Source organism: Pseudoliparis swirei, chromosome 2 (genome assembly GCF_029220125.1).
Source record: "Pseudoliparis swirei isolate HS2019 ecotype Mariana Trench chromosome 2, NWPU_hadal_v1, whole genome shotgun sequence".
NCBI lineage: Eukaryota > Metazoa > Chordata > Actinopteri > Perciformes > Liparidae > Pseudoliparis > Pseudoliparis swirei.
Window position 1 is genome coordinate 3489113 of NC_079389.1, and position 27005 is coordinate 3516117.

The 27005-nt window shown below is 45.9% G+C and overlaps 1 protein-coding gene across 3 annotated transcripts in view; it reads right to left on the reverse strand.

Annotated features, from left to right (window-relative positions):
- The window catches only part of fgf14 (fibroblast growth factor 14), a 138231-nt gene that overhangs the window by 39104 nt on the left and 72122 nt on the right, over positions 1-27005 (reverse strand). For 2 of the 3 annotated variants that reach the window (XM_056430158.1, XM_056430176.1), the window contains exon 2: positions 1384-1494. In XM_056430158.1, the coding sequence (XP_056286133.1) occupies positions 1384-1494 (111 nt within the window). Of the gene's footprint in view, positions 1-1383; positions 1495-7066; positions 7263-27005 lie in introns of those variants that run through there. The other variant, XM_056430167.1, reaches the window with a different exon arrangement.

The window sequence follows — 27005 nt, forward strand, 5'->3', positions numbered from 1 at the left end:
ATAGAGAACAGTCATTGGTCGACCGATCTCAGGGTTGCCAGATATACGAAAATTATCCTCCTTTTAGGCATGTACATCACAAAACAGGCAGAACAAGAGAGATGTTTAATCGCTTAACCCCCCCCCCCCCTCCCGACGCCGCCCTTTCCTATCTCAGGGGGGGCATCATGAAGGAGTTATGCTTAGGGCACCAACATGGCGAGCAGCAGCGCTGACTACCCACCCCCCCGAGACGAGGTGTCCTCTTTTTCACAAACTCAAATCCGGTCCACCCTAGTTTAGCACGGCCGCCGCCCACAGCTAGCTTAGATGTCGCTGTAATCGGTGGCGCCGCCGCAGCGTGGCGGATCTGATCGGCCTCTTGTTGTCGTGGCAGACTCTGCGGGCCCGGCGAGCCCGTTTGTAGAAGACAGAGAAACGGGAGCGGCCTGGCTGAGACGTGGAGTGTCTGTGTTTGTATGCGTGAGACTGAAAAAGGGGAGGCGATGACCTCGGCCGACCCTGTGAGGAATTGGAATCGGCTGGTTTCGGAGGCCAGGAGGGAGTCTGGGAGAACCGCCGCGTGACCGGCCGCGTCTCGGTGGCTTTCGGGACAATTTCAAAACAAACGCGTCGGTGCCGAGCAGACGTGACGCTCAGCCGACAGCGCTCAGTGACAATGCGGGAGCGTCGGCGCCGAGCGCAGGAATCAAATTAACCACCGAGCCCGGAGCGCTCCGGAGGAAGCAGCGAATAATACCGCGTCCTCCCTGGTCCACTTTCCCTCTCAGACAGGAGGGTGAGGCTGTGTTACACTACAGCGGACATCGAAGGACACATGGCAGCTCCGACGGATGAAAGAAAAGACGGGAGGTGTTGGCCGGAGAGTTAGAGGAAGTTAAAGAAGTCCATGTCCTGTACCTGAGGGGCTAATCAAAGCACTTCCCATTAAGACAACAATGACCCTTTGTGATGAAAGGAACCTCTTCAGACTCAAAGGGGCCATATCAAACTCATTTCAATGTTCATGCTGGTATATTGTATTTCTACTACAACATGTCTACATGCTTTAATCCACAGAAAACATAGGACACTGCTTGTAACTGTATTCTCCCACCTGTCTCTTTAAGATCCCGTACCGATCAAAGCCCAGCTTGATGTTGTCGAAAATGTGGTGCAGCTTTCAAAAAATACAGATTCTAATGAGCCTGCAGGCAATGAGGCTTCTTGAATCTAGACGTCCACCTTACTCTTTGTGGCACGTCTAGATTCAACAAGCCGATGATGGTCAGAGGTCCAAAACACACACGGGTGGGATACGGCCCCTTTGAGTACCGGTCGCTTGATAGTTTTTCACGGCGTCCTCTTGACTTGAGCCCATCCCACACGGTCAAAGGTACTCACAGGAATTACTGCTGTCATCCTTGGTCCCATCAAGAGAGCCATCGGGGTTCATTTGCAAGTAGTATCCCTGCCTGCAATATAACCTGGTCACTATACCCTTGAGCTGGGGATCTGCAGGAGGGAGAGGGAGAGGGAGAGGGAGAGAAGACAGGAGGACACGTTAGCAAATCTGCAAAACCACGAAACCCTCGTTACAAGGAACACATACATTTTAATATTTTATAGCAAAGATATTGTTGTTTTTCAGAATTGCCACCGCAGTACTTGGTGATTCCTGCGTCCTCACAGGCAAATCCCACGGCCCCCTTTCTGTGCACATAAGCCTCACAGATAAACATCCAACAGGCAGCGGGATTAATCTGCGGTCGCCTGAACCCAACAGCACCCTCTCCGGGGCTCGGGACCCTCTCCGGGGGCTCGGGACCCTCTCCGGGGCTCGGGACCCTCTCCGGGGCTCAGGACTCTCTCTGCGGCTCGACCCAGTCGTGTTGCAATTTGGTTGTGGTTTTTTTTTCTTCTTGCGGGTTTGTAATAATGAGAAAATTGAAAGAAAAACTTAAAAGGGAAAAGTTTTAATGAAGCGTCACATGTTTACGTCCCTGCAAACATATTGCTTCTGCTCGAGACCTCTTCATCAGGGCCTGCGGGTATGCACGTCGTCCCGTGTGTGTGTGTGTGTGTGTGTGTGTGTGTGTGTGTGTGTGTGTCTGTGTGTGTCCTGGGGTCCTATACCATCAACATTGGCCTTATTGTAGAGACAGCCATCGCACCGGATTTCATTCTAAGAAAGCCCCGGGGAGGTGTCCAATCAACTTCACCTCAGCCTGAGCCGTGCTCCCTGCGTGAGTGCCTGTGTGTGTGTGTGTGTGTGTGTGTGTGTGTGTGTGTGAGAGAGAGACATGGAGGGAAACGAGAGAGAGAGCGAGAGCGATGGGGTCTCAGAGAGGCTTTTTCTTTCTCGGTCTGAGTGCAGCTCAAGGCGATCTACTCTGGTCTCGGCCGCCGGGTGATGATTTCCAACGCTGCCGTACAAAAACAAATGGAGGGGAGAACAAAATAAGCGTCGATCCGAGCAATGGCGCCACGACGTTCCTTCAAGGGCGCCGTCAGAACAATGGATCTGACTGTCAGGAAGGTGACAGCCGCTCTGCGGTTCACAAAGACATTCACATCTTCATGGAGAGGAGGGCCGTCCTGCCTCCTCTGCTAGCGGCGTTTAATGTCTGCCGCGTGGCATCCTGGAGCGACGGCGGTGTGAACGGAACAGAAGCAGCAGGCACCTTCTAGTTCACGCCGGCGTTGCTGCTGACAGCAGTTGAACTTTTATTTTCACATTCTCTGTTTGGTTTCTGAAGTTTAGAAAGAGGCCTTCTTTCTCTTTCCTCCGTTAAAAATAAAGGAAGTAAGAGAAAAGTTAGATTCTCTCAGATATGAAAGAAAAAATATGATTTTAGGCTGTGTGGGTGGCATTTAGGATATAATATATAAATATATTTATGTATTTATTATATGTATATACCTGTATATATAAATATGTATATACTTATATATATATATATATTTATTTATTATATGTATATATAAATATATATATATATACTTATATATATGTATTATATATTAATATATATATATTATATAATAACCCCACAAATGCAAGTAAGAACAGTTTGGCTTTTGTAAATTTTTCAGAATAAAATAAAGCAAAACATAAAAAGTAAAGGAATAGAAAACTAAAAGGGATATATTTCAATAAACTGCAGATATCGCTCCCAGGGCTCAAACTGTGCAATAGCTTCTTTTAATTGATTATTCCACTTAATATTTCAGCACCTCTGCACTTTGTATATCAGACACTTAATCCGTGTTACATCAAAGGGAATGAAGGCTTCTCGCCACTAGGGACGATCAAAGTGCCTTTATTGCATCACTCTCAACCTTTCTTCTTCTATTCTTCCTCTTTCAGACAAAGGACTAAATGCGTTAATTAATAATGTATAACTGCAGCTCGATATCTATACAGTAGATGATCTCAAGGCACATATTCCTGTCAGTCCGGTACAGGGGTAGGGCGAGTGCTCCTCACAGTGGGAGATACACACACACGGTTCACAGGGATGTTCTAATGACTACACAATTCCCTCGAGACAACACTTTTGTGCAGACGCACACAAAGTTGTGCAAACCTTTGCGATCGATGAAGGACGATCAACGGCATTTAAACAATGTGGCGGCGGAGGGATTGATTCAGAGGACGGATCCACGGGGAGGAAGATGTCATCATGAAACCGCAGTACTGCTTCTGAGTGTGTGAATACTGCCTGTGTGTGTGTGTCTGAGTTTTTGTGTGTGTCTGTGTGTTTGTGTGTGTGTGTTTGTATGTCTCTGTGTGTGTCTGTGTGTGTGTATGTGTGTATGTCTGTGTGTGTGTTTGTGTGTGTGTGTGTTTGTATGTGTCTGTGTGTGTTTGTGTGTGTCTGTGTTTTTGTGTGTGTTTGTGTGTGTGTTTGTATGTTTCTGTGTGTGTCTGTGTGTGTGCATGTGTGTATGTCTGTGTGTGTGTGTGTCTGTGTGTGTTTGTGTGTGTCTGTGTGTGTGTGTGTGTCTGTGTGTGTTTGTGTATGTCTGTGTGTGTGTGTCTGTGTGTGTGTGTGTTTGTGTGGGTGTGCGTGTAAGAGGTGTGTGTGTGTGTGTTTGTGTGTCTGTGTGTGTTTGTGTGTGTGTGCGTGTAAGAGTGTGTGTGTGTGCGTGTAAGAGTGTGCGTGTAAGAGTGTGTGTGTGTGTGCGTGTGTGTGAACTTGGCCCTTACATCACACTATAATTCATGGGACTTGGCTGTGTTCTCCTGGGCCTGTCAGCATATCGAACAGAACACACACACACACACACACACACACGTATGAGAACGGGGAGGTGGGAAAGGTCAAAGGCTTGAAGTGTTTGGTTCTTCAGAACGATACGGTCAGTCAGACGAGCCGGGTACACGAGTCACCGTCTTCTTCTCTTCTTGTCTTTCTTCTCTTCCTTTCTTTCCCCTCATCTGTCTCACTGTTCTCTCGTTCTCTCTCGGAGGGACTTCAGGTAAACAACAGTGCAGCTTGTAACCTTCGGCCTCGACTGCAGAGCAACTGGACTTTCCCAGTTGCACTGGTGTTGTTGTTGTTGTTGTTGTTTTTAGGAAAGGGGGGAGGGTGTAGCACTGTGTGTTTTCTACATGGCTTTCTCTGGTTGTTTCTAGGGGAACAGAGTGGAGGCAGCAGCGGCGGGGGGGGACAACAACAACAACCACGTAACATCTCACTTCGGGTCGCGCTGCAGCAGAAGTCTTCTCCGCATCGAACGGAACGCCAGGGAGTTGAGATTTAATTATTTAATTATCTTTCGTCTTTTTTTTACGTCTTTTCATTTCCAAAGTGGCTTCCCTGCAGCTCCGTCCCCGTTGATTTTCTGTTGTGTCATTGTGCTTGTGTGTGTGTGCGTGTGTGTCTGTGTGCGTGTGCAAAGACACAAATTTGGCTCGGAGCAAAGCAAACAGCACTAACTATAAGGAAACACACACACAGACACACACACACACACACATGCACACACACACAAACACACTCAAGCTGCAGCAGTAGTTGTCATCTGCTGTTAGCCTGACCCACTTTGGATGTTTCTGGAATGGAAGACGGGCTTTTCCAGTTGGGTGGGGGGGATCCCCCTCCATGTAGCCCCTGTTGTCACGTGACAACCCTCCCCCCCCCACACTCCTCTCCTCTCACATTCCTCTCTCATCCATCACATCAGCGAACCACTCTGACTGACTTTATTCAAGAGTGCAGATCTCGGGCTAATCTCGCCGTCTGGTCTGGGTAACGTGATCTCATGATCTGGGTAACGTGATCTCACGATCTGGGTAACGTGATCTCACGATCTAGGTCTAATCTGGCGAGATAATCAAAAGCCAGAGCGGCGGGATTACCGTTTTCGAGAGTAACAGGATTTACAACTCAGATCTCATCCCATCAAAATCGACGTGATCACATGGCTCCACATCCGCTGTCAAGAATCCATGTTGCGTCAGATCTACGGGAGCTTTTTATCACTATTAGCATTCAGAGGATGAGGATGATGAATATTGATTTAGTTTTCTTCTGTTAAAAGGAGTTCACCAAAACACATGTCAATAACAGAATGTGTCAGATCCAATCTGCAGCGGCCAATAACAAAAGCTGATCAAGTGTCTCACGAGATCAATACCCAAAACCGAAGGGACTACACGTATGTTACATCTCCCCTCGGCCTGACGCCATCTCATGCCGATACGGTCACAGTCTCGGCGTATCGGGCCCCGTCTGAGAGGCATGGATGCCAAAGAAGGGCGAGCCTAATCACAAACAACAGGCAAGAGGAGCAGCGTCGTGGCCCTTTAAGAGTCAGGACAGAGTCGCTCTGTTTCATTTTAATCCCACTGCTTCTCCGGGTCCTGCTTGTCGGCCCCCGTGTAGGTCGAAGCTGTCGACTCGAGTCAGGGACGGCCGGGTTGACTCGCAGATTTAAAGTGGCCCACATCCCAAATATTCGCATCCATGAAATACTAAAATCCCCCTACAACCCCCACCCAGACCCCCACCCCCACCCACACCCCCACCCCCGTGCTATAATCAGACAGGACCACAAATGACAGCATCCACGGCCGTTGGACTCTGCTGATGTTCGAATGAGGAAAAAAGTGACAACACAAAAACAGATATGTGCCACAAGCCAATTCCAATGTGACAGGAGGAGGTGGATAGACGATGGGACGAAACACACACACATACACACACACACACACTGGGACACAGTGCACGCACATGGACCCTAGCACATGCACCGAGTGGAAAGAAGCAGATAGCCAATAAGAACCTGACCCAGATGTGCCGCTATATAAATATCATACAACGTAATCACTATAAGGGTGATTGAAGGGGGACATCACAGTGTATAGTGTTACAATAAGAGAGAGCGAGAGAGAGACTATGTGCTTTTTTGAAAAAATAAATGCTTTTTATGATGCCAGTTTGCCAGTTGTGCGGGTCAACAGGTCTGACACCTGATGATAAATATCGCCTTCCATCATTCTCTAACAAGGGGAAATGATTGGAGTCATGTATTGTTGTGTGTTTAGGTGTGTTAAGTTGTGTTAAGGTGTGTGTGTGTGTGTGTGAGAGAGAGAAAGATTATCCTCGCAGTTGGCACTGGTCCAGTAGTGAAATACTTGAACTCATCTCTCTCTCTCTCTCTCTCTCTCTCTTATGCCTGCAGAATGAGCTGCTTTTCCGGCCCGCGTGCCCCGAGCCGTGCAGAAAATCGTGCACCTGCCTCATGACGACCAGTAAACCCGTCTTTAAAGAAGTGTTCGGTGCCGGCAGCCGGTCAGCTGGCCCCGGGGAGCGGCTGTGACACAGAGGCATGTTGTGCAATACTCAAAACGGAGCGCTCTCTCTTCCTCAATTTAACTTTTTACGCACGCAGGCGCAATGTGTCAAGATGATGTATAAGCAGTAATAAATCACCCACTACCAGCTATGCTTGCTAAAGGCCCGATAAGAGCCATCAACCAGTGGTTGTTGAAGGTATGCACATGTTCTTTCGGTTGGTTTTTTTCGTACACGCGCTCTGCGCCAAAACAAAGCACACTTTCAGCTCCCCGTCACACCTTGTCTCCGTAGTCTCCGTTTCCTGAGGCCGAAGATGCGCACTTTAGAGAAAATGTCGACCAGGTTCCCATTGCAGAGCCCCTTTTTCTTGTTGGGGCTCTTCTTCCTCCGTCGGTTGATGACGGGCCGCTCGAGATGCTGCTCCCGCGCCAGCCTCTTCTGTCTGATCAGCCCGCTCGCGATGGCAGCGGCCATGGCTCAACGACAACAAAATTACAAAAAAAATAGTCACAGGTCCGGGTTCCGCGCGCGGAGCGCACGGACTACCGCAAAACAAAGCCGCCTCCCGGAGCTCGCAGCCCGGGTCACTGTCCCATGGTGGCGGCTAAGTGGTCCGTTCCGTGGTGTGAAATGTCAATATATATGTTGTTGTTTTTTGGAGCAGCTGGTTTTCTTTTTTGTTGTCCAAATACTACATGGTCATATTAAAAATGCTTTCAACATCACTCGAAATATTCTTGGACATGATGGAGAAAAAAGAAAAAAAAAGGAGATCAGTTCATGCGTAATTCCGCATGCATCACCAGCCATAGTCTCGATGAGGAGCTAATGCCCAACTCAACGCGCAACGACACCTCAGAGGAGCGTTCATACCTGCACCGCGGTGTGTTTGCTCATTGTCTATCTGACATGTTCGGTGGCGTCGCCTCCTGTTAGTGTCCGACGCCGTCTGCGGCGCCCTCGCGGCACATTTCACCCACTCTTTCCCCTTCTTTTCACCCCCCGTTTTTCTCTTCCTCCTCCTCCTCCTCCTCCCCCCAGACGCGGTTGCTCTAGCAGAAGTCGCCGTTTGGGTATAGCAGCGCGGGGACAGCCTGTGCATGTGCGCCGCCAGCAAACCGAGCGGACCGCATGCGTCTCCAATGTGCGCGAGGATCACCGCTCGAGCGCAGGCTCGGCGGCGGCTGCGCGGGGGCGAAACGAACTCCCCAAGTTTGCAAGAGGAGATCCGCGACCGCGACCCTGCGGTGACGGATCACACATTTAGGGGATGGGGGAGAGAGAGGAAAGGAAAAAATTACGCAACCGTGGTGCGAGTTATAAATCGATGCAGTCGAGGCTCAAATGAACGCCAACTTGTATTCCATCTGCCCGGATAACGTCCTCAGAAACACAGACGTCCTCACTGTAGTCCACACTCGCAGCAGGGCGCGATAGGAGCCGCGGAGGGGAAAACTAAACATCGCCAAAGCTGATCAAAATCCTGAGGAGATGACGTCTGCATTGTGTGACAAGCTGCATACAGATACATAAACTTATGGATCCCCCACCGGCAGCCTCTGTCCACCCGGTGGATCCTCCTCGAGCTCACCAGCCCACGTCGTGTGGAGATGCATGTACGGCGGAGTATACAGCATCACATGGTGTACGGCGCAATTAATTTCCCCACGCTCAGAGGAAGAAGAAGAAGAAGAAGGAAAAAAAACGACAGGAAGCTGCGATTCAGCCTGTGAACCCCCGGATGAACAGAGCCTCCCCATCAACAAGTCCTCACCACTCGTTAGGACGCCTGAGTGGAGAGGATGTCCTCCCGCCCCACACACTCCCTTCCTTTTTAACCCCCCCCCCCCCCCCTCATGACATTTGCTTTGAAACGAGGCAGATGAGCGGAATTACTTTGATTTTGCAAAAAAATTACACAAAAGACAAAGAGGACCGCATTACACCTCAGGTAAAACTGCAATAATTAAAAATTAATTTAAAAAAAAGATGACAAATGTGTGTCTTTGTGTGTGTGTGTGTGTGTGTGGGGGTAACGCGAGCCCTCTGGACTGCGTGCTCCATCTTGTGTGCGGCTTTCAGCACCGCGGACAGCGCCGCTAATTTCAGCACCAGCACAAACGATGGAAGGGTGGGTGGGGGTGGGTGGGTGACTCTGGGGTGTGGGGGGGGGGGGGTCTACGTTTCCTTTAATCTTTACTTGAACAGACCACCATGCAACACGGGATTCTACGCACTAGTCCACCTTTTAGGGGTGACTAGTCGGTTGCCACAGAATAAGAAGCCAACATAATTGAGTGACCTTTTTTAAATTTTTTTAATTTGATTTCTTGTTCCTCTCGTTCGGGGAGGTTCAAATCGTCTCGTTCTCCATCCCGTGGCACAGGAATCAAAACTCAAGAGGGCCATCTGCTGTTTGTGGTTGTAATTAAACATTCGGGGCTCATGTGCAGATGAGGAGGAGGAGGAGGTGGGGGGGGGGGGCTGCAGCGCTGGTGTGCGTCCCCGTTCCCGGTCCGCACACCAGACGCACCTGTTGCTATATCCATCATCTGTAACGGCCTCCCGGACGTGTGAATATAGATTATAGGTTGGAGGGACGACTTGTTTTCATTAGACGTCATTTCAATGAAATTAAAAAACCAGAAGCACGGTGAAATGAAAACTGAATATACGTCTGCTGCTACCACGGAATTAACATAAATACGCCTTATATATTTCACATGAAGGGGGAGATATATGACGTTGCTTTCTAATTGCATAATGCAATCCTATCCTATCCTCCTCCCTCACCAGTTCCTCCGTCTCGGGCAGCAGACGGTGCGTCGTCTCTTCGTCTCCGCGGAAGCCTCCCGCTCCGCCGGCGCCGCAGGAGACGCTGCAGTTGAGGCTCCAACCAGCAGCTGACACTGTCAGCTCAACAATGGAGGCCTCCGCCTGCAGAGCAGCTGCACCACAGCAGCCTCACACGTCTGCATCTGGGGGTGGGGGTGATGCTCTTTCTATATCTAGATCACAGGCTATACTGCCAGCTTCCAGGGAACATAAGGAATAATATCCTGAAGGTTTAGCATACATTAAGCAGCAGGATGAGGATTGTTTATGACTCTACCGCGGTATTGCTGTTGGATCACGTTGATGATATTTAAATGATACCAGCATGACCTGCAGCTGGAAGCGGAGGATGTCGGCCAAACCACGAGCTGAACACTAATATGAGACAAAGAGACCTGGAAGTGTTACTGAATTTGATTTGGAGCAAAGCAAATGAGTTCTCACGGAACGCAGCATTATTATGATCCCATATTCCTTTTCAACAGAGGAGAACATTAGACTGCTGCGTGAGTAACAAGAAAACAGTGTGAGAAAGGAGGAAAAGAAAGAAAACAGCATAGGGAGCTGGATTTAGGAGAGGAGAGGAGGAGAGGAGAGCAGAGGAAGAGGAGACGTGAGAGGAGACGAGAGAGGAGAGAAGATGAGAGAAGAGGAGATGAGAGAGGAGAGGAGATGAGAGTAGAGGACAGGAGAGGACAGGAGATGGAGAGGAAGAGGAGAGGACAGAAGAGGACAGGAGATGGAGTGGGAGAGGGAAAGGAAGAGGAGAGGAGAGAAACAGTCATCTCAGAAACAGTCATCTCAGGAACAGTCATCTCAGAAACACTCATCTCAGAAACAGTCATCTCAGGAACAGTCATCTCAGAAACACTCATCTCAGAAACACTCATATCAGAAACACTCATCTCAGAAACAGTCATCTCGGAAACACTCATCTCAGAAACACTCATCTCAGGAACACTCATCTCAGGAACACTCATCTCAGAAACACTCATCTCAGGAACAGTCATCTCAGAAACACTCATCTCAGAAACAGTCATCTCAGGAACAGTCATCTCAGAAACACTCATCTCAGAAACACTCATCTCAGAAACAGTCTTCTCAGAAACAGTCATCTCAGAAACACTCATCTCAGGAACAGTCATCTCAGAAACACTTATCTCAGAAACAGTCATCTCAGGAACAGTCATCTCAGAAACAGTCATCTCAGAAACAGTCATCTCAGAAACACTCATCTCAGAAACACTCATCTCAGAAACACTCATCTCAGAAACACTCCTCGGAAACACTCATCTCAGAAACACTCATCTCAGAAACACTCATCTCAGAAACAGTCATCTCAGAAACAGTCATCTCAGAAACACTCATCTCAGGAACAGTCATCTTAGGAACAGTCATCTCAGAAACAGTCATCTCAGACACACTCATCTCAGAAACACTCATCTTAGAAACACTCATCTCAGAAACACTCATCTCAGGAACAGTCATCTCAGAAACACTCATCTCAGAAACAGTCATCTCAGGAACAGTCATCTCAGAAACACTCATCTCAGAAACACTCATCTCAGAAACACTCATCTCAGGGACAGTCATCTCAGAAAAACTCATCTCAGAAACAGTCATCTGAGAAACACTCATCTCAGAAACAGTCATCTCAGAAACACTCATCTCAGAAACAGTCATCTCAGAAACAATCATCTCAGAAACAGTCATCTCAGGAACACTCATCTCAGAAATACTCATCTCAGAAACAGTCATCTCAGAAACACTCATCTCAGAAACAGTCATCTCAGAAACACTCATCTCAGGAACAGTCATCTCAGAAACAGTCATCTCAGAAACAGTCATCTGAGAAACACTCATCTCAGAAACAGTCATCTCAGAACCAGTCATCTCAGGAACAGTCATTTCAGAAACAGTCATCTCAGAAACAGTCATCTCAGAAACAGTCATCTCAGGAACAGTCATCTCAGAAACAGTCATCTCAGGAACAGTCATCTCAGAAACACTCATCTCAGAAACAGTCATCTCAGAAACACTCATCTCAGAAACACTCATCTCAGAAACAGTCATCTCAGAAACAGTCATCTCAGAAACAGTCATCTCAGGAACAGTCATCTCAGAAACAGTCATCTCAGGAACAGTCATCTCAGGAACACTCATCTCAGAAACAGTCATCTCAGAAACAGTCATCTCAGAAACACTCATCTCAGAAACAGTCATCTCAGAAACACTCATCTCAGGACCAGTCATCTCAGGAACAGTCATCTCAGAAACAGTCATCTCAGGAACAGTCATCTCAGAAACACTCATCTCAGAAACAGTCATCTCAGAAACACTCATCTCAGAAACACTCATCTCAGAAACAGTCATGTCAGAAACACTCATCTCAGGAACAGTCATCTCAAACACTCATCTCAGGAACAGTCATCTCAGAAACACTCATCTCAGAAACAGTCATCTCAGAAACACTCCTCCTCCGTGAAGCAAAACGAAGGCGCACATACCTACATTTTTTCTCCTCCTGTATGTGAACGAATGAGAGTCCATGTCCGTCCCATTCCAGCAGCCCCTCTAAGCCAAGACCCTTTCTCCCCTGGGACCTCTGATGCCTGTATTTATACTGCCCCCCCCCCCCTCCTATAGAACATAACGTGGTTAGGGGGAACTGACCGTCCGCCCCGAGGCCGTTCACCTTAATTTGTCCGCAGACATTCTAAACACTCCATCCTATAAGTCGGGGTCACAGAGAAAGGCAGTTTGATTAACGCACCTGGACATACTAAACGAAGGGGACTCGATGTGGCCCCCCGGGGGTCTAATTTGCAAGAAATTAGCAGAAGAAAGAGAAACGCCAACAGAGCTGTGCGTCATCTACTTTTCTAGGTACCGAGATACATTGTGGACACGTGAAAGAACACCGCGCACGCCGAATCATATTCAGATTCCGACGCCATCATATAGCATGTTGACCATACAGGGAAACCCGAAAGTTTATCAGAGCAGAATCTGACGCAGACTCGCCGGGTCGGAACATTTTAATCCAATCTCCTCCGAGGAAATTGCATTACCGCCGGTCAGATGTCCTGTTGCCGGGCGGGAGCAAATGTCGCCCAGTGGAAGCGGGATAAACGAGCCCTTTGATTATTGCTATTGCTTTGCCTCAGGCCCGTGTTCTTAAATCACCCCAAAACAACAACAACAACAACACCACCGCCGTGAGTGGGACTCAGCACTTCTGTTGAAGTTGCCCGGCATCACATCACATCGGATTATCAAAGTTAGAAAGATCATTTCATTTGAGATGAGCAATGCTTTTTTTTGTTGCTTTGCTGGGATTAAAGTCATTTTATTTTCATCCTCCTTTCATCCTCTCTCCTCTCGTTTAATCATCGAAAATCTGGAGTCCATTATGAAGCTGTAAGAGCTGTCTCGTTTTTTTTCACGACTAATAGTTTGAGCCAATCAGAGAGCCGAGACGGACGAGTGTGCATCAAGAGCTCGTGGAGGGGGAAATGAAGATGGAGAGCTTTGGTTAAACGCTCGCAAATGAAGAGGAGCGCTGAGGCCCCGGAGCTGTGCCAGGCGGTCTGTGTCCGTCACACGCTGATGTGCATGTATGCACGTACGGATGTATGGCCAAGTGAGCCTGTTATATAAAGCCCGCACGCCTCCCTATCTGTGGCAATAAAAAGGAGGTGTGTGGTAAATGTACTGGATTCATTTATAGTGCCTTTATAGTCTTTACAACACAAGTCAGCAGTCACCCATCAACACACACTCGAACACTCTGGTGGCAGAGGCTCCCGTGTGAGGGGCCACGCTGAAGGTGCAGTAGAGGGTCGCGTGATGGGGAAATAGAGCAACGTTGAGTTTTATGACGGAAATACGGAGCAGACCTGCCTCCTCTTTTAAGTTTAACCGCATGCATGAACTAAGTTGGTTTAAATCCTATTTATCTGATGGATCTCAGTTTGTATTTGTAAACGATGACGCCTCGATAACCACCAACGTTAGTCACGGAGTTCCACAAGGTTCTGTGCTGGGACCAATTTTATTTACCTTATACATGCTTCCTTTGGGCAATATTATCAGGAAACACTAAATAAACTTTTATTGTTATGCAGATGATACTCAACTATATCTATGGATCACACCAGAGGAGACCAACCAGAGCACTAAACTTCAAGCATGTCTTAAAAACATAAACACATGAATAAACTGCAACTTCTTGATGTTAAACTCAGACAAAACTGAAGTTATTTTACTCGATATTGGGCTATATAAAATAAACTGAATTAATTTGAATTCAGACGAGGTCTCTGGTCTCAATCCAGATGAGGAGCTGACCCTTCAGGTAACTTCTTCTTTTCAAGTTCTCATCCAAACCGGACACAGCACTTGTGTTGGTTTGACCGTGGCGTCGGGGCGTAACCCTCATGTTGGATAAGTAATGTAACTTTTATTTCATTGAACCGTGTGTCACGGGGCGCCCTGGGGAGTTGTGTCACAACGCTGCTTCTTGCAAGAAATACCACGGATACAGGGATTCGGAGACTTCATTCCTCCTCTCCCGATTGACCGAGATAAATCTTACTTCATGCCAACTGTTCCTCGGGAGCCGTGTGCTGAATAATTTGGTGCCCCTTGAATTGCATGTGGCCCCGGCGTAATGTATGCTTTATGGGCGGGGCCACCTTGTGACTGACAGGTCTCTACGGCTACCAGATCTGTACACGGCGTCTCCATGTTGCTCCTCTGGGGTCCAAATGTGATCACTTCTGCTGAATAGTTTTGAAAAAGCGAAGATGGCGACGGCCAAAACGACTCACGGCTTCAGGATGAACATGTGGCGTCTCTGGTTGAGATCCAACAGTCTCCAAAGGTATGGCAAACATGAATTTTGGGGAAATTATCCACAAACAATATTTGATGGAACGGTGGAGCCATGAAATAAACATAATCTTTGATTGATTATTTTCCGAAGAGAAAAACCCATAGCTTCAATCAATAGCCGATATGAAACACAGCGAGGCCGCCGCGCAGGAAGGGATGGTGCTAACGACTTCTTTAAAATGGAGAAGCATCTCCTTGGGGTGTTGTCTGGAGAAGCATAGCAATCTTTATTTCATAAACAATACCGCCCCCTGAGTCGTTACCTACTGCTACGCTAAGAATGAAAGAGCTCGCTGAGAAACGGTCCTGAAGTGTTGCCGTGTGGCCCGCGCGACGCCTCCTGCTGCGCTGACAGTGAATAATACATTTGAAACACAAGGAGAGAAGAAGAAGCCCTGGAGAGATTCAGTCTTCAAATCGCTTGCTCATCATTTCACGTATATTTTCAGTGTGAATGGCGTCGTCTGGGTTCACTGAAATGTGCCTCTGGGGAATATGTATATGAAGCACGTCAGAAAATGTCGTCCCCCCCCCCACCACCACCAACTCCCTCCAGGGAGGAGATTAGAGCTGGCCCCCGAGGTGTGGAGCCCTCCGACGGAGACTTTTAATGAAACGCAGCGAGCTCCGCCCACAAATAGCTCGGATAGCGCCCGTGTTCCCAGACTTCACCGCGAGGCCTGAACACCCCTCAAGTGAGAGGAGGGCGAGCTCCTTTTGTAAATGGGGGCGGGAGGGGGGGGGGGGACGCAAGGTTAAATTGCAGGGTCTCTTGATTGAAATGTGAGTTTCCATGGCGATGAGGCCAACGGGAACCAACAAATTAAGACGTCTTGACGAGGATAACATTGGAAAGAGAGAAAGGTCAATCAGCACCCCAAAAAAAAAAGAAAGGATGGATATCAGCCGAGGGCTTTTCTTCTTTTCTGCCCAATCGACTTTTGCACATTTAAAGGAAACCTGATTACGGGCAAGAAGAGGAGGAGCAGGAATTGGGTTTGAGTGGCAGTGATTCAATACAGCCCCGTGGCCCTGTGGCCCCTCGCCAGAGAAATAAATAAAAGACCAAGTTACAATGTGCAGAATTTGGGGTGAAGCAAAAAACGGTGGAGTTTAAAGATGTTTAATCTCAGCAAAAAGACAAATATAAAGCAAAATTACAGAATTCACTGAGGAGTCAATGTGCAGCTCACACACCTTCCTCTCTCTCTCCCTCTCTCCCTCTGTCTCTCTCACTCTCTCTCTATATATATATATATAAACATATCTCTCTCTGTCTCTCTCTCTATATATAAACATATCTCTCTATGTCTCTCTCTATGTCTGTTTCTCTCTCACTCTCTCTGTTTGTCTCTCTTTCTCTCTGCTGTCTCTCTGTCTGTCTGTCTCTGTCTCTCTCTATATATGTATATATATATATATACATATATCTCTGTCTCTCTGTCTGTCTGTCTCTGTCTCTCTATATATATATATATATGTAGATATCATATATATATATATACATATATCTCTATGTCTCTCTGTCTGTCTGTTTCTCTCTCTCTCTCTGTCTGTCTGTTTCTCTCTCTCTCTCTCTCTGTCTTTCTGTTTATCTCTCTCTCTGTGTCACTCTGTGTCTCTTTATCTCTCTTTATCTCCCTCTATCTCCCTCTCTCTATCTTTCTCTCCATCCTTTGATCCTATTTTAAGTCTGCAGCAGTGAAGGAATGTGCCGCATCAGCAGCACTGCAGAGTGAGGTTCCTCGGAGGAGCCCCGGGCGGTTTGGGGAGAATATCAATGAGTCCGAACCCCCCTCTGGCAAAGCCTGCCACCAAAGTGTGTATAGTTGTGTGTGTGTGTGTGTGTGTGTGTGTGTGTGTGTATGGCAAGCAAACACATTTTGTTTTATTTTCGTGTGTGTGTATCCACTTTCAAATGCATAAAGTGTATAGGTTAGCACATTAATATGAATCGGGTTGTGATGCGGCTGCTGGAGGGCTGAATGGAGCGGTAATGAGGGTGATGCCGGGTCGGCTGTGTGTGAGGAGGCTGTGGTACGGGGGTGGTGTGAATGTAAAAGATGTCAGCTTGGTTGCGTCTGAAACTCACAAGCTTCAAACGCACAGCGCAACTCAGGGTCCCTCCAAAGGACATCCTAAGACAATGTCAGGGTACTTTCTCAGCCCCAATTCGAGGAAGAGACCACTAAGATAGATGGAATTAATCCTTTTTGGATACAGGGAATCCATTCACACACACACTAGCATTTGAGTTTTGTGTAGCAACAGTTTCCTGGAATATTTAACTTTTATTGGTCAAGTTACAGCTCTGGTAGCGACTTTTCAATCACAAGGTTGTCCCTTCTATACAATCTGAGGAGTCGCCCCCTGATGGCCATTAGAAAGAATGCAGCTTGAAAGGCCTTTCCACATCCACTTCACCCGGCCCGGACCAAGAAATGACAATTCAAGTGCAGACCGTAAAAGAATAGCCTGACGATGAGATGATAAAACCCGATTGCCCTCTCATGTATGATTATGTTGGATTGAAGTCAATCACTCTCAAGCTTAAGTTCTTCCTCATCTACGAGACTCCCGAGACTTTTTTAAAATCGTGAATTCAACAATAACGACAACAACTGGAATAACACCAAAGTGCACCCACACATCTTTTGGTTGTTCTTTTCCAATTAGCATAACTAATGTAAGAGTACATGTGATTCACAGATATTGCCTCATGGAGCGTTGAGATGTTTGACCTGCCTCTCTGGGGAAGGAAATGGACCTCATAACCAGGCTTTGCATATGAATAATTTCTTCCTGACAACATGATAAATGTCCTCTTGTTAATGAAACCATAACCCCGCCACAAAAAAATGACACCTCCATGAAAAGTGCTGCCTAATAGGCGTGTGTCCACGTCGCCCCAGTCTCCGGCCTCCAGGTCCGTTATAGGGCGCTCCTGCCATACGCACCGCGGATCTCAGATGAGACGACGGTGTGTGGACGGGACCTCCGCCTCCTCTGATTGAGAACAGCAATAAAGACAATGAGGGACTAACGGTGTCTGGAAGTCCCCCCCCCCCCCCCACACTAATGACGGGTAGCGCCATAACTTTGGGCCTGCCGTGACCCGGTTGGCACTGAGAAGAAATTGAGGGCACCAAAACAGATGAGAGCCTGAACAGAGATAATCTGTCTGTGTGTGTGTGTGTGTGTGTGTGTGTGTGTGAGTGTGTGTGTGTGTGTGAGTGTGTGTGTGTGTGTGAGTGTGTGTGTGTGTGAGAGTGTGTGTGTGTGTGTGAGTGTGTGTGTGTGTGTGTGAGTGTGTGTGTGTGAGTGTGTGTGTGTGTGTGTGAGTGTGTGTGTGTGTGTGTGTGTGAGTGTGTGTGTGTGTGTGTGTGTGGTGTGTGTGTGTGTGTGTGTGAGTGTGTGTGTGAGTGTGTGTGTGTGAGTGTGTGTGAGTGTGTGTGTGTGTGTGAGTGTGTGAGTGTGTATGTGTGTGTGTGAGTGTGTGTGTGTGAGTGTGTATGTGTGTGTGTATGAGTGTGTGTGTGTGGGTGTGTATGTGTGTGTGAGTGTGTGTGTATGAGTGTGTGAGTGTGTGTGTGTGGGAGCTGCCAGAGGTGAAGGTGGGAGCAATGATGGGTGCCGCTATTAGCCTGAAGTGACGGGGTTAATACTCGAGTTTGACAGCGGCCATTAACCGGCGGACATTAGCGCGCACTCAGACGGCCGTTAAGCGCAGCGCCAGATCAAATGTCACTCGGCTCTGAACATACTTCACACGCCGCCTCCCAGAATGCAACTCTGTCTTGTTAGAGGTGTCACCACAGCGGTGGCGGCGGCGCTAGTCTTCTTCTCTCTTTTTTTTTACACGACTTTTCATTTAGAAATTAGCCTGAAATATAAAAAACTGTCATTTTTAATGAGTGTGTATTCAATAGGCTCGTTCATATCAGTGTGTGTGTCACGGTGCGGCATCCATGTTGTTTTTTCTTCAACATCAGTGTCATTTTTTTAATTTATTTTTTTGATGTTATAAACACACGTCAGGACCAGAATCAGAATCAGAAACAGGTTTATTGCCAAAGAATGTTTTCACAAACAAACGAGGAACTTTTTTTGGCGGAAGGTGCAAGAGTCGCGCACCAAGACACCGAGGCGCCGTCCGCGGTGCCATCTAGGAAAGGGTGGATGAAAGATGACAGCATAACATGAGGGAAGAGAGGCGAGAAAAAGAAAAAGCCACCCCCCGACTATGCCCCGAGAGGGGTACAGTGTGGGAGCAGGAGAAACAAAAAACACCATTGCACATAAGCACATACATCTTAGATATGACTTGCGACGAGTAGGAAGGGGGGAGGGGAGGTAATCCAAAGACTGGGCGATAGCCCGCCATTGGGGCAGAAGGTAACCAGCACCGACAAGCAGCCAGCCCGGTCCTTCGCCGCACGGCGACGGACGCAGACCCCGTCCTGTCTTACTGGGGGGGCAAAGCAGGCGAAGGCGTGGGATGGGGGGGGGGGGTAGTGAGTGCTTTTTCAGTGTGATGGTTGTGTGTGTAAGTGGCCTGATGTATCGTCCTCCCCCAGTCCACAACAGACAAAGTTCTCAGTCCACAAGATGGTCGTTGCCATGGAGATGGCCTTGAAGGGTCCTGGGGAGAAAACAACCACAGGTGTCTGTGGATAGGGGGAAGGGAATGAGAGAGTCTCGCTTCAGTGATCTTCGGGGGAGTTGTTGTTCCAGTCACGGCCTTGGCCAAGGCCCGTCCTGGTAGAGGGAGCCGAAAGCAGATAAGATTGGGATTGTTTGGTCTTCCAGTAGCTGCAATTCAATTTTGCGCACCCACTATTCCTCCACTTTCCTCCCGTTTGCCAATAGGATTTCAAATCGATCCAATTTCATTTGCAGAGCCGTCAGCTTCTCCACGATGTTGGCATTCTGACGGTTTAATGCCAAAGTCTGAGTGCCAACAACTCTGCCCAACGCGTCATATCGGGCAGCCTTAGGGGGCTTTTAACGGCTGTCACCGTTTCCTTAATTTTCCGATAAGCCAGGGCAGGACAGCGTTGAGGTCACGCACAACCTCTCAGAGGGGGGAATATTTAATGTCAAAACAAACACGCAACAAATTATTAAATGCCTGGATTTTTTAGCCTCTACGTCAGGGGTGCTCAATACGGCGATCGCGACCGACCAGTCGATCGCGGCGTAGTATTGGTAGATCGCATGACATTAAAAAAATGTGGCCGCCCCCCTGTAATTTTCTCTATCGCACGTCTTAGTTCTTTTTTAAAACTAAATGTCTGTTGTTGATCGTATCTACACAGCAGCATGTCATTCTGTCCCCAAGTGTCGCGTTAACACAGTCATTTGCACCCCCACCCCCCGTAGGTAGATCATTTGGACTTGGTCATTTTATAAGTAGCTCGCGTGCTGAAAAAGTGTGAGAGGACTTGTAATTATATATATATATATATATATATAATTACATATATATCTGGGTATCTGGATGCTTTCCAACCCACAAACTGTGGAGTAAGACGACCAAAGTCAGTTTCTTGTGTGATCAGAACCATGTGATTCTACAAGCCACTCAGATGCTGCTCCTCCTCCTCCTCCTCCTCCTCCTCCTCCTCCTCCTCCTCCTCCTCCTCCTCCTCCTCCTCCTCCCTTCTATGTCACATGCGTGCTCATTAGAAAAAAAACAGCACCCTCCATTTGAGTGTCTCCACCCATGGCTTGACTACCTTTACAAAGGTGCAACTCACCTTTTCTCGCAAGCCAATCGGTGGCTTTGCTGCTTTGTTCTTTGGAGGCTCTTAAAGAGACAGGCGCGCAATAGCGGCGCGTTTCAGGCAGAGGAAGATTACAGGGGTATCCAGACAGTCAGTGAAAGAAACATAATTTCTTATTGACCATCAAAGCACGTGAACATGAAGAAGAAACCAAAACATACAAACAATAGGAAGCTGAAAACGAGCATGACGTGTCCCCTTTAAGTGTGTCAGCTGAACCGAACCACCATGTGTGTGTATGGCACACCTTTACAAGCACCGTCTCACATAGAGGCACTCTGAGCTACTCTCATATTCATATATATGTGCTTATGTGTGCATACAAGTTATGTTCACCAAGTTCAGTTTTATCAGAAGCCATAAGTTATTTCATCTTAGGGTCACTTTGGAAATAAATCAGCGGGGTTGATGGTAACATTGAACTTAGTGTGTGTGTGTGTGTGTGTGTGTGTTTCCAGTTAATGCTCTCAGTTAATCACATAACACATAATTAGTGCTTGTCAGCCCGACAAATGAACTCACTGGGAACCGGTGACGTGCTGACAGGCCATCGTAACGTTGTGGATTTAAATCAATCACTCGCCGAGCGCAAAGAAACCCCGAAGAAGAGCAACTCACCGGCTGACGTCGGTGCCCACGGTGCAATACATCACGCAGATACGGCTCTTAACCAGACGGCTGATTATCAATGTGACACATGTGACTGTAGCGCTTGTTCCATCAATGATCTCACCTGTGTTTTAGCCTGTGGGATGCGTCATGCCGACTTCACGTAATCAGCATATTCTGCTTCTTCTGACCTCGCCTGCTTGTTTTCAAATGAGGATGAAGGTGCAGACCTCCCGCCACGCTTACGTCTCTGTAGAGCTCTCGGATGCTTTACCGCTCTTCGGCCGCTAGGGAGCAGCACAGAGCTCGGCAGGAGAGCTGCTGCAGGACTACAGGGTTGATCGAGGAGGCAGAGGAACAGAGAACACACTCTTTAGCTGCTTTCTACCAAAAAAAAGCGTTTGGGTTTTTCTCTTCTGATAAGACGAAGGTGACGAGTTGAACACAAAGACCCCGTCGACTCGGAGCGACCCGGGGAATTAAAACAGAGGAGGTTTCCGGGGGAAGTAACACGTCTGTCACGCTATATTTAGATGTAGCATCGCCTGCTTGCAGTTAGATAACCGACTATTATCGAAACTCAAAACTGGAGCAATTCTCAAGAAACACTCACACAAAAACACTCGTTGTCTTAAGAAGGCCAAGAGGCCCTAAAGATGCCAAAGGAACGGGCAAAATATGCTGCGGTTGGGAACACGTGCGTCCGATAATGATGCCTCCTGGCCTCCGTCAGGTTGGTGATCTCTTCATCCACCAGTCCACCAATTAGAGGGTCTGGCACCACGATGAGCTCTGGGTGGAGACGCGAGGCCGGCTCCAGCCAGCAGTGAAAGGACTCATTGATCCCTGGTATTTGATGCATATATATATATATATATATATATTATTTTGTGTGTGTGTGTGTGTGAATACGCATACACCTAGAGTGTATGTGCATGTGTTTTAATGAGATGGAGAGAGCGAGAGAGAGAGGTATAGAATAAAAAGGCCGTCAGCAATAATAATGATAGAGATGTAGGCTTTGTAAAGAAAATAGAGAGATGAGCGCTGCAGTGGCCATTTGTCAGATATAATAATATAATGAAAAACAAACATGAATCAAATTGCCAATGACGCACCAAGGGGATTTGTGGTTTTAACAAAAATAAAGTAATGTCCATTCAGGATTCTTCTTTCCTGATGATTTATTTAACGAAACTAAACAAACAAAAGAACAAAGGACCTCCTCACGCTGCCTCTCCAGGTGCATGCTGGTCCTGTACCCACCCACTCCGACATATAACCACAGGTGCACACAGTGTTACCCAATTAGCGAACAAATTAACAACTAAAAGACTAAATATATCTAAACAACAACAACAACAATGCATTAATCTAAACTAAAAACTATCACAAGAAAAGCTATTCTAATATATCAAAACATCGAAACCTAAATAAGAAAACAACCTGAATGATGAAACAATACTTGTCAATAAAATAACTAATTACTAATATGAAATAAATAGCTCCAACGAGCGCCTTTGACCCTCCTGTTAAGTTTATTTTTTAGGAACAGCTGATGTCAATGTGACCCGCTGAATGTTGAATCATCCAAAAGTTTTCAGAAACCAAAAAATCCTAATAAATATGTTTGTTGTACCTCATCACCAACACCATGAGTAACTATTCAATCAGTTGTTAGTGTAATGGAGTAATTCACCCCTCCATAGATCAGAGTTCACTCAGGAGAACTCACTCGTTTTAATGAAAAATACATGTTTAAACTATATTTGAGGTACATTGGAAAAATCTAGATATACATTGCATCAGTCTCCCATGACATGTACTTTCTCCTCAATTTTATTTGCATTTTTAAACTTTTTTTTCTCTCATGGTTTGATGTAGATAAATAGAGATGAGACACCTGTTCAGGGTCATATTAACCCGCTCACTCAAAATCAAGCCAAAGGAGTCTTGAGGATTTGTATTGAATTTAAACTTTAGTTATGTTTATTTATAGTCTTAAGATGCTTAAATTATATAATAAAATATGACCAAAGGCAGCACTCACTCAGCCTCTTGGTGCAGTCGTATATCTCTGCAGGGTGTAATGTTGGAGGACTTCTCAGCAACATGCTGTATGTTTCTCCCTCCCCTAATAAGTGTGGGTGGAGTTTAAAAAAATAAATGTTCTCGTCAAAATAGTATCTGTATTTCTCGCACAGGTGGAGTCATTAGAAAGAGAGTGTGTGTGTGCGTCTGAGATTTGAATGAAACAGGGTGTGTGTCACTCTCAGTCAGACAGACAGATAGAGAACAATCCTATAGTAGCATATGTATTAGGAGAGACATGAAAGAAGTGATCCATGTCCAATAAAGGTGTATTTAGGGAGAAAGAGAGAAGATGAGAATCATTGTTTAGTCTGGAAGGTGTGGTTCACAGGTGGGGATGGGCACACAGCAGGATGAGACGGTTCCCATAGCAACCACCTGATTCTTTTGTTTGAAGTTTGAAATGTGTACAAATGTATATATGGGGCTTTGAACAGGTGTGTGTGTGTGTGCGTGTGTGTGAGAGAGAGAGAGAGAGAGAGATGTGTTAAACATTGTGGGAGGGATTACCAAAGACTGTCTCACATTTACAAAATAAAGAAACGGTCTGAACGTGACACTCCTGACCACTCATAGCCTCCACTGTCACATCGTCTGGGTAATATAAACACATGATTATTTACGTTGATTACACTAAATAAGGTAAGCACAGAAAACTTACTTACAAATGTTTTTCCTTCATTTTAAAACCCTGAAATGGGTAAATTTGAGGGTTAAGCTGTTTTTTTGTTTGTTTGTTTTTTCACTCACTCTGTGTCAAACTGAAAGTATAAAAGTGTGCGGCAAAAGACTATTATATTTATTATATATATATTGTTTATATATATATACAGTATATCTATATATAAAATACTATTATATATATATATATATATATATCTTGAAGCCAACTGTCAGACCGAGTGTTTCATTTGCATGTCTGCTCTTCAGGGCCTAATAAGAAACGACACATTTGTAATTACAGTGGACTATAATTAGCCCGTGTGTGAGTGAGATGCACGTGGTGGGGAGAAGGAAGGGGGGGGGGGGAGTCAAACCATTTCAAAAGTAACGAGAACAATTTTAAATAATTAATAAAGAAAGAAAAGAAAAAAAAGCTTCAAGAGTTTACATTTTTTTCGATCAAATAAACTTGGCAGCACAAAGCCTGCGACGTGCACGCCGGTGTTGGACGCCGCTGTACCGCCGGAGCTCGCCCACCTCCAGGGAACGCACTCAAGTCCATCTCACTTCATTCCAATTGGAAATATACATTTTAAAGGCAGATTTCTGACAGCATTTTATGTGCAACACGTAATCTGAGTTGATGAAGACTGAAGCTGGAGATGAAACAAGCCACGAGTATGTAAAGCAGTTCACACCAGCTCCACCTCAAAGCCCCACAGCACCATTAAAATACTTCAGCAATAATAATATATACAACATCTCCAGAAGAGCATTGCATTCACAAATGAAAAGTGTAAACCGAATCTCGTATGAGATACTTTCTCATAATGACGAGAACCGGCTGCACAGAGAGAACAATATTATTATATTAATATTATTTGATCTTTAGTCATAATTGAGAAACCTTTTCTTGTCATTACTACAAACAGGAACTACACAATATTTCATTTTCTTTTCCATTGTGAATGTATCTCACTTCCAGAAATATCCAATGATGAAATATATACAAATATAAAAAGGTGATATTGTGCAAAGAAAGCATTTTTTAAATTACATTTGGTTAGTTTAGCTGATAAAAAGTTTCTTAAATACTAACTTCTATACGATAATGTACTTTTATTCAATCAGAAATGTCGATGTAGGACTTTTACAGTTCTTGAGTGTTTCTTTTTATATTAAGTAATAAGCCTCCTTCAGTAATAAATACATATTCTCTGTTGGAGGTGCAAGGGAAAAAAAAGCAAAATGTATATATATATATATATATAAACGAATAGATATATAGATATACGTATATATAAATATACTGTATATATATACAGTATACTATATATATAAACAATATATATATATATATTTATAAATATATTTATATATATATATATTTATATATGTATATATTTATATATGTATATATATTATATATAGGACTGTCTCAGAAAATTAGAATATTGTGATGAAGTTCTTTATTTTCTGTAATGCAATTAAAAACAAAATGTCATGCATTCTGGATTCATTACAAATCAACTGAAATATTGCAAGCCTTTATTCTGATTTATTGCTGATTATGGCTTACAGCTTAAGAAAACTCAAATATCCTATCTCTAAATATTAGAATATCATGAAAAAGTATACTAGTAGGGTATTAAACAAATCACTTGAATTGTCTAATTAACTCAAACACCTGCAAGGGTTTCCTGAGCCTTGACAAACACTCAGCTGTTATAAATCTTTTTTTTACTTGGTCTGAGGAAATAGTAAAATTTTATGAGATAGGATTTTAGAGTTTTCTTAAACTGTAAGCCATAATCAGCAATATTAAAAGAATAAAAGGCTTGCAATATTTCAGTTGATTTGTAATGAATCCAGAATGCATGACATTTTTGTTTTTTTAATTGCATTACAGAAAATAAAGAACTTTATCACAATATTCTAATTTTCTGAGACAGTCCTGTATATATATAAATATAGGTGTTGAAACAGACATATACGGTAGATGTGGAAAAGGGTGAGCTGTACAAAGAAGAGAACCACAACCTTTCACACACACACACAGGGTTCAGGCCGTCATGGTGTGTGTGTGTGGGGGGGCCTTCAAACCATTTGAAGTTGGGCATCATTTTGGGGACCTGTAGTGAACTGAGGCATGACGATGCCTTCAGACAAAAAAAAATGGTATTAATGATTGATCAAGGAGCAGAAGCCCTGTTCTACTGTCACACGAGAGCACCCCGCACCGGCGTCGTCACGGCGATGCAAAGCACGCGGCGGGTGACTTGAGGCAAAGCGGCGTGCGTTTCCCAGAGGACGCTTCGCTTTCTTCCGTTGAACCTTCGTTCCGCTGTGTTTTCCCGGCCGATGGAGGAGTTGACCTTTTCGACACGGCCTCTAAAAATAGCAGCGCTCTCAAACAAAGGGGAGCTCCGGGGATAAGTGAGACGCATTTGAAGTACAGGTGCACACACACACACACACACACACAGCAGTGGTCACTGTCTGCTCCTTTTCCATCAACAAGCTTGAATTAGATTGGTTTAACTGGTCTGATAGAGAGGCCTCTTGTCTCTCCGCAGGCTCACGGCGAACACGTGGAGGATCAACTGCAACTGTTAGGATGCATAAGCGCGTCTGCTCCCGGGAGGACGGCGCTGTGCCGGTCCTCGGCGACGGGGTTCAGCTCGCTTCTACTTGGCGAGAATAGAGTGTGACTCTTATAAGAGAAGCTGGTTCTTTAATGGAACCAGCTTCCAATTTCAGTCCGGGAGGCAGACACAGTCACCTCGTTTAAGAGTAGACTGAAGACTTTCCTCTTTGACAGAGCTTATAGTTAGGGCTGAATCAGGTTCACCTGGTCCAGCCCCTTGATATGCTGCTATAGGCTTATAGCTGCCGGGGGACGTTTAGGATGCACTGAGCACCTATCTCCTCTTTTTTCTCTCCTTAAGGATGAATTTTTCATCTCTCAATCACACATTACTAACTCTGCTTTCTCCCCGGAGTCCTTTTGACTTCACGTCTCATGGGGTCATCGGACCCTATGAGACGGCATAGATCATATCTGCCTGATGGATCGTCGAGGTCTGGGTCGTGGAATTCCTGCTACCGACGACGCCACTGTCCTGTTGAGACTCCGCCCACTGTTGAGACTCCGCCCACTCCTTCTCTCTACCGCCATCTGCCTGATGGATCGTGGAGGTCTCCATCGTGGAATATGCCTACTACGAACTATTCATACACTCTGTCATATTCATTGAATGTATTTAAACTCTAAATCTGTCCTTCTGGTCACATGACATCTATTGCATCTGTCCATCCTGGAGAGGGATCCTCCTCT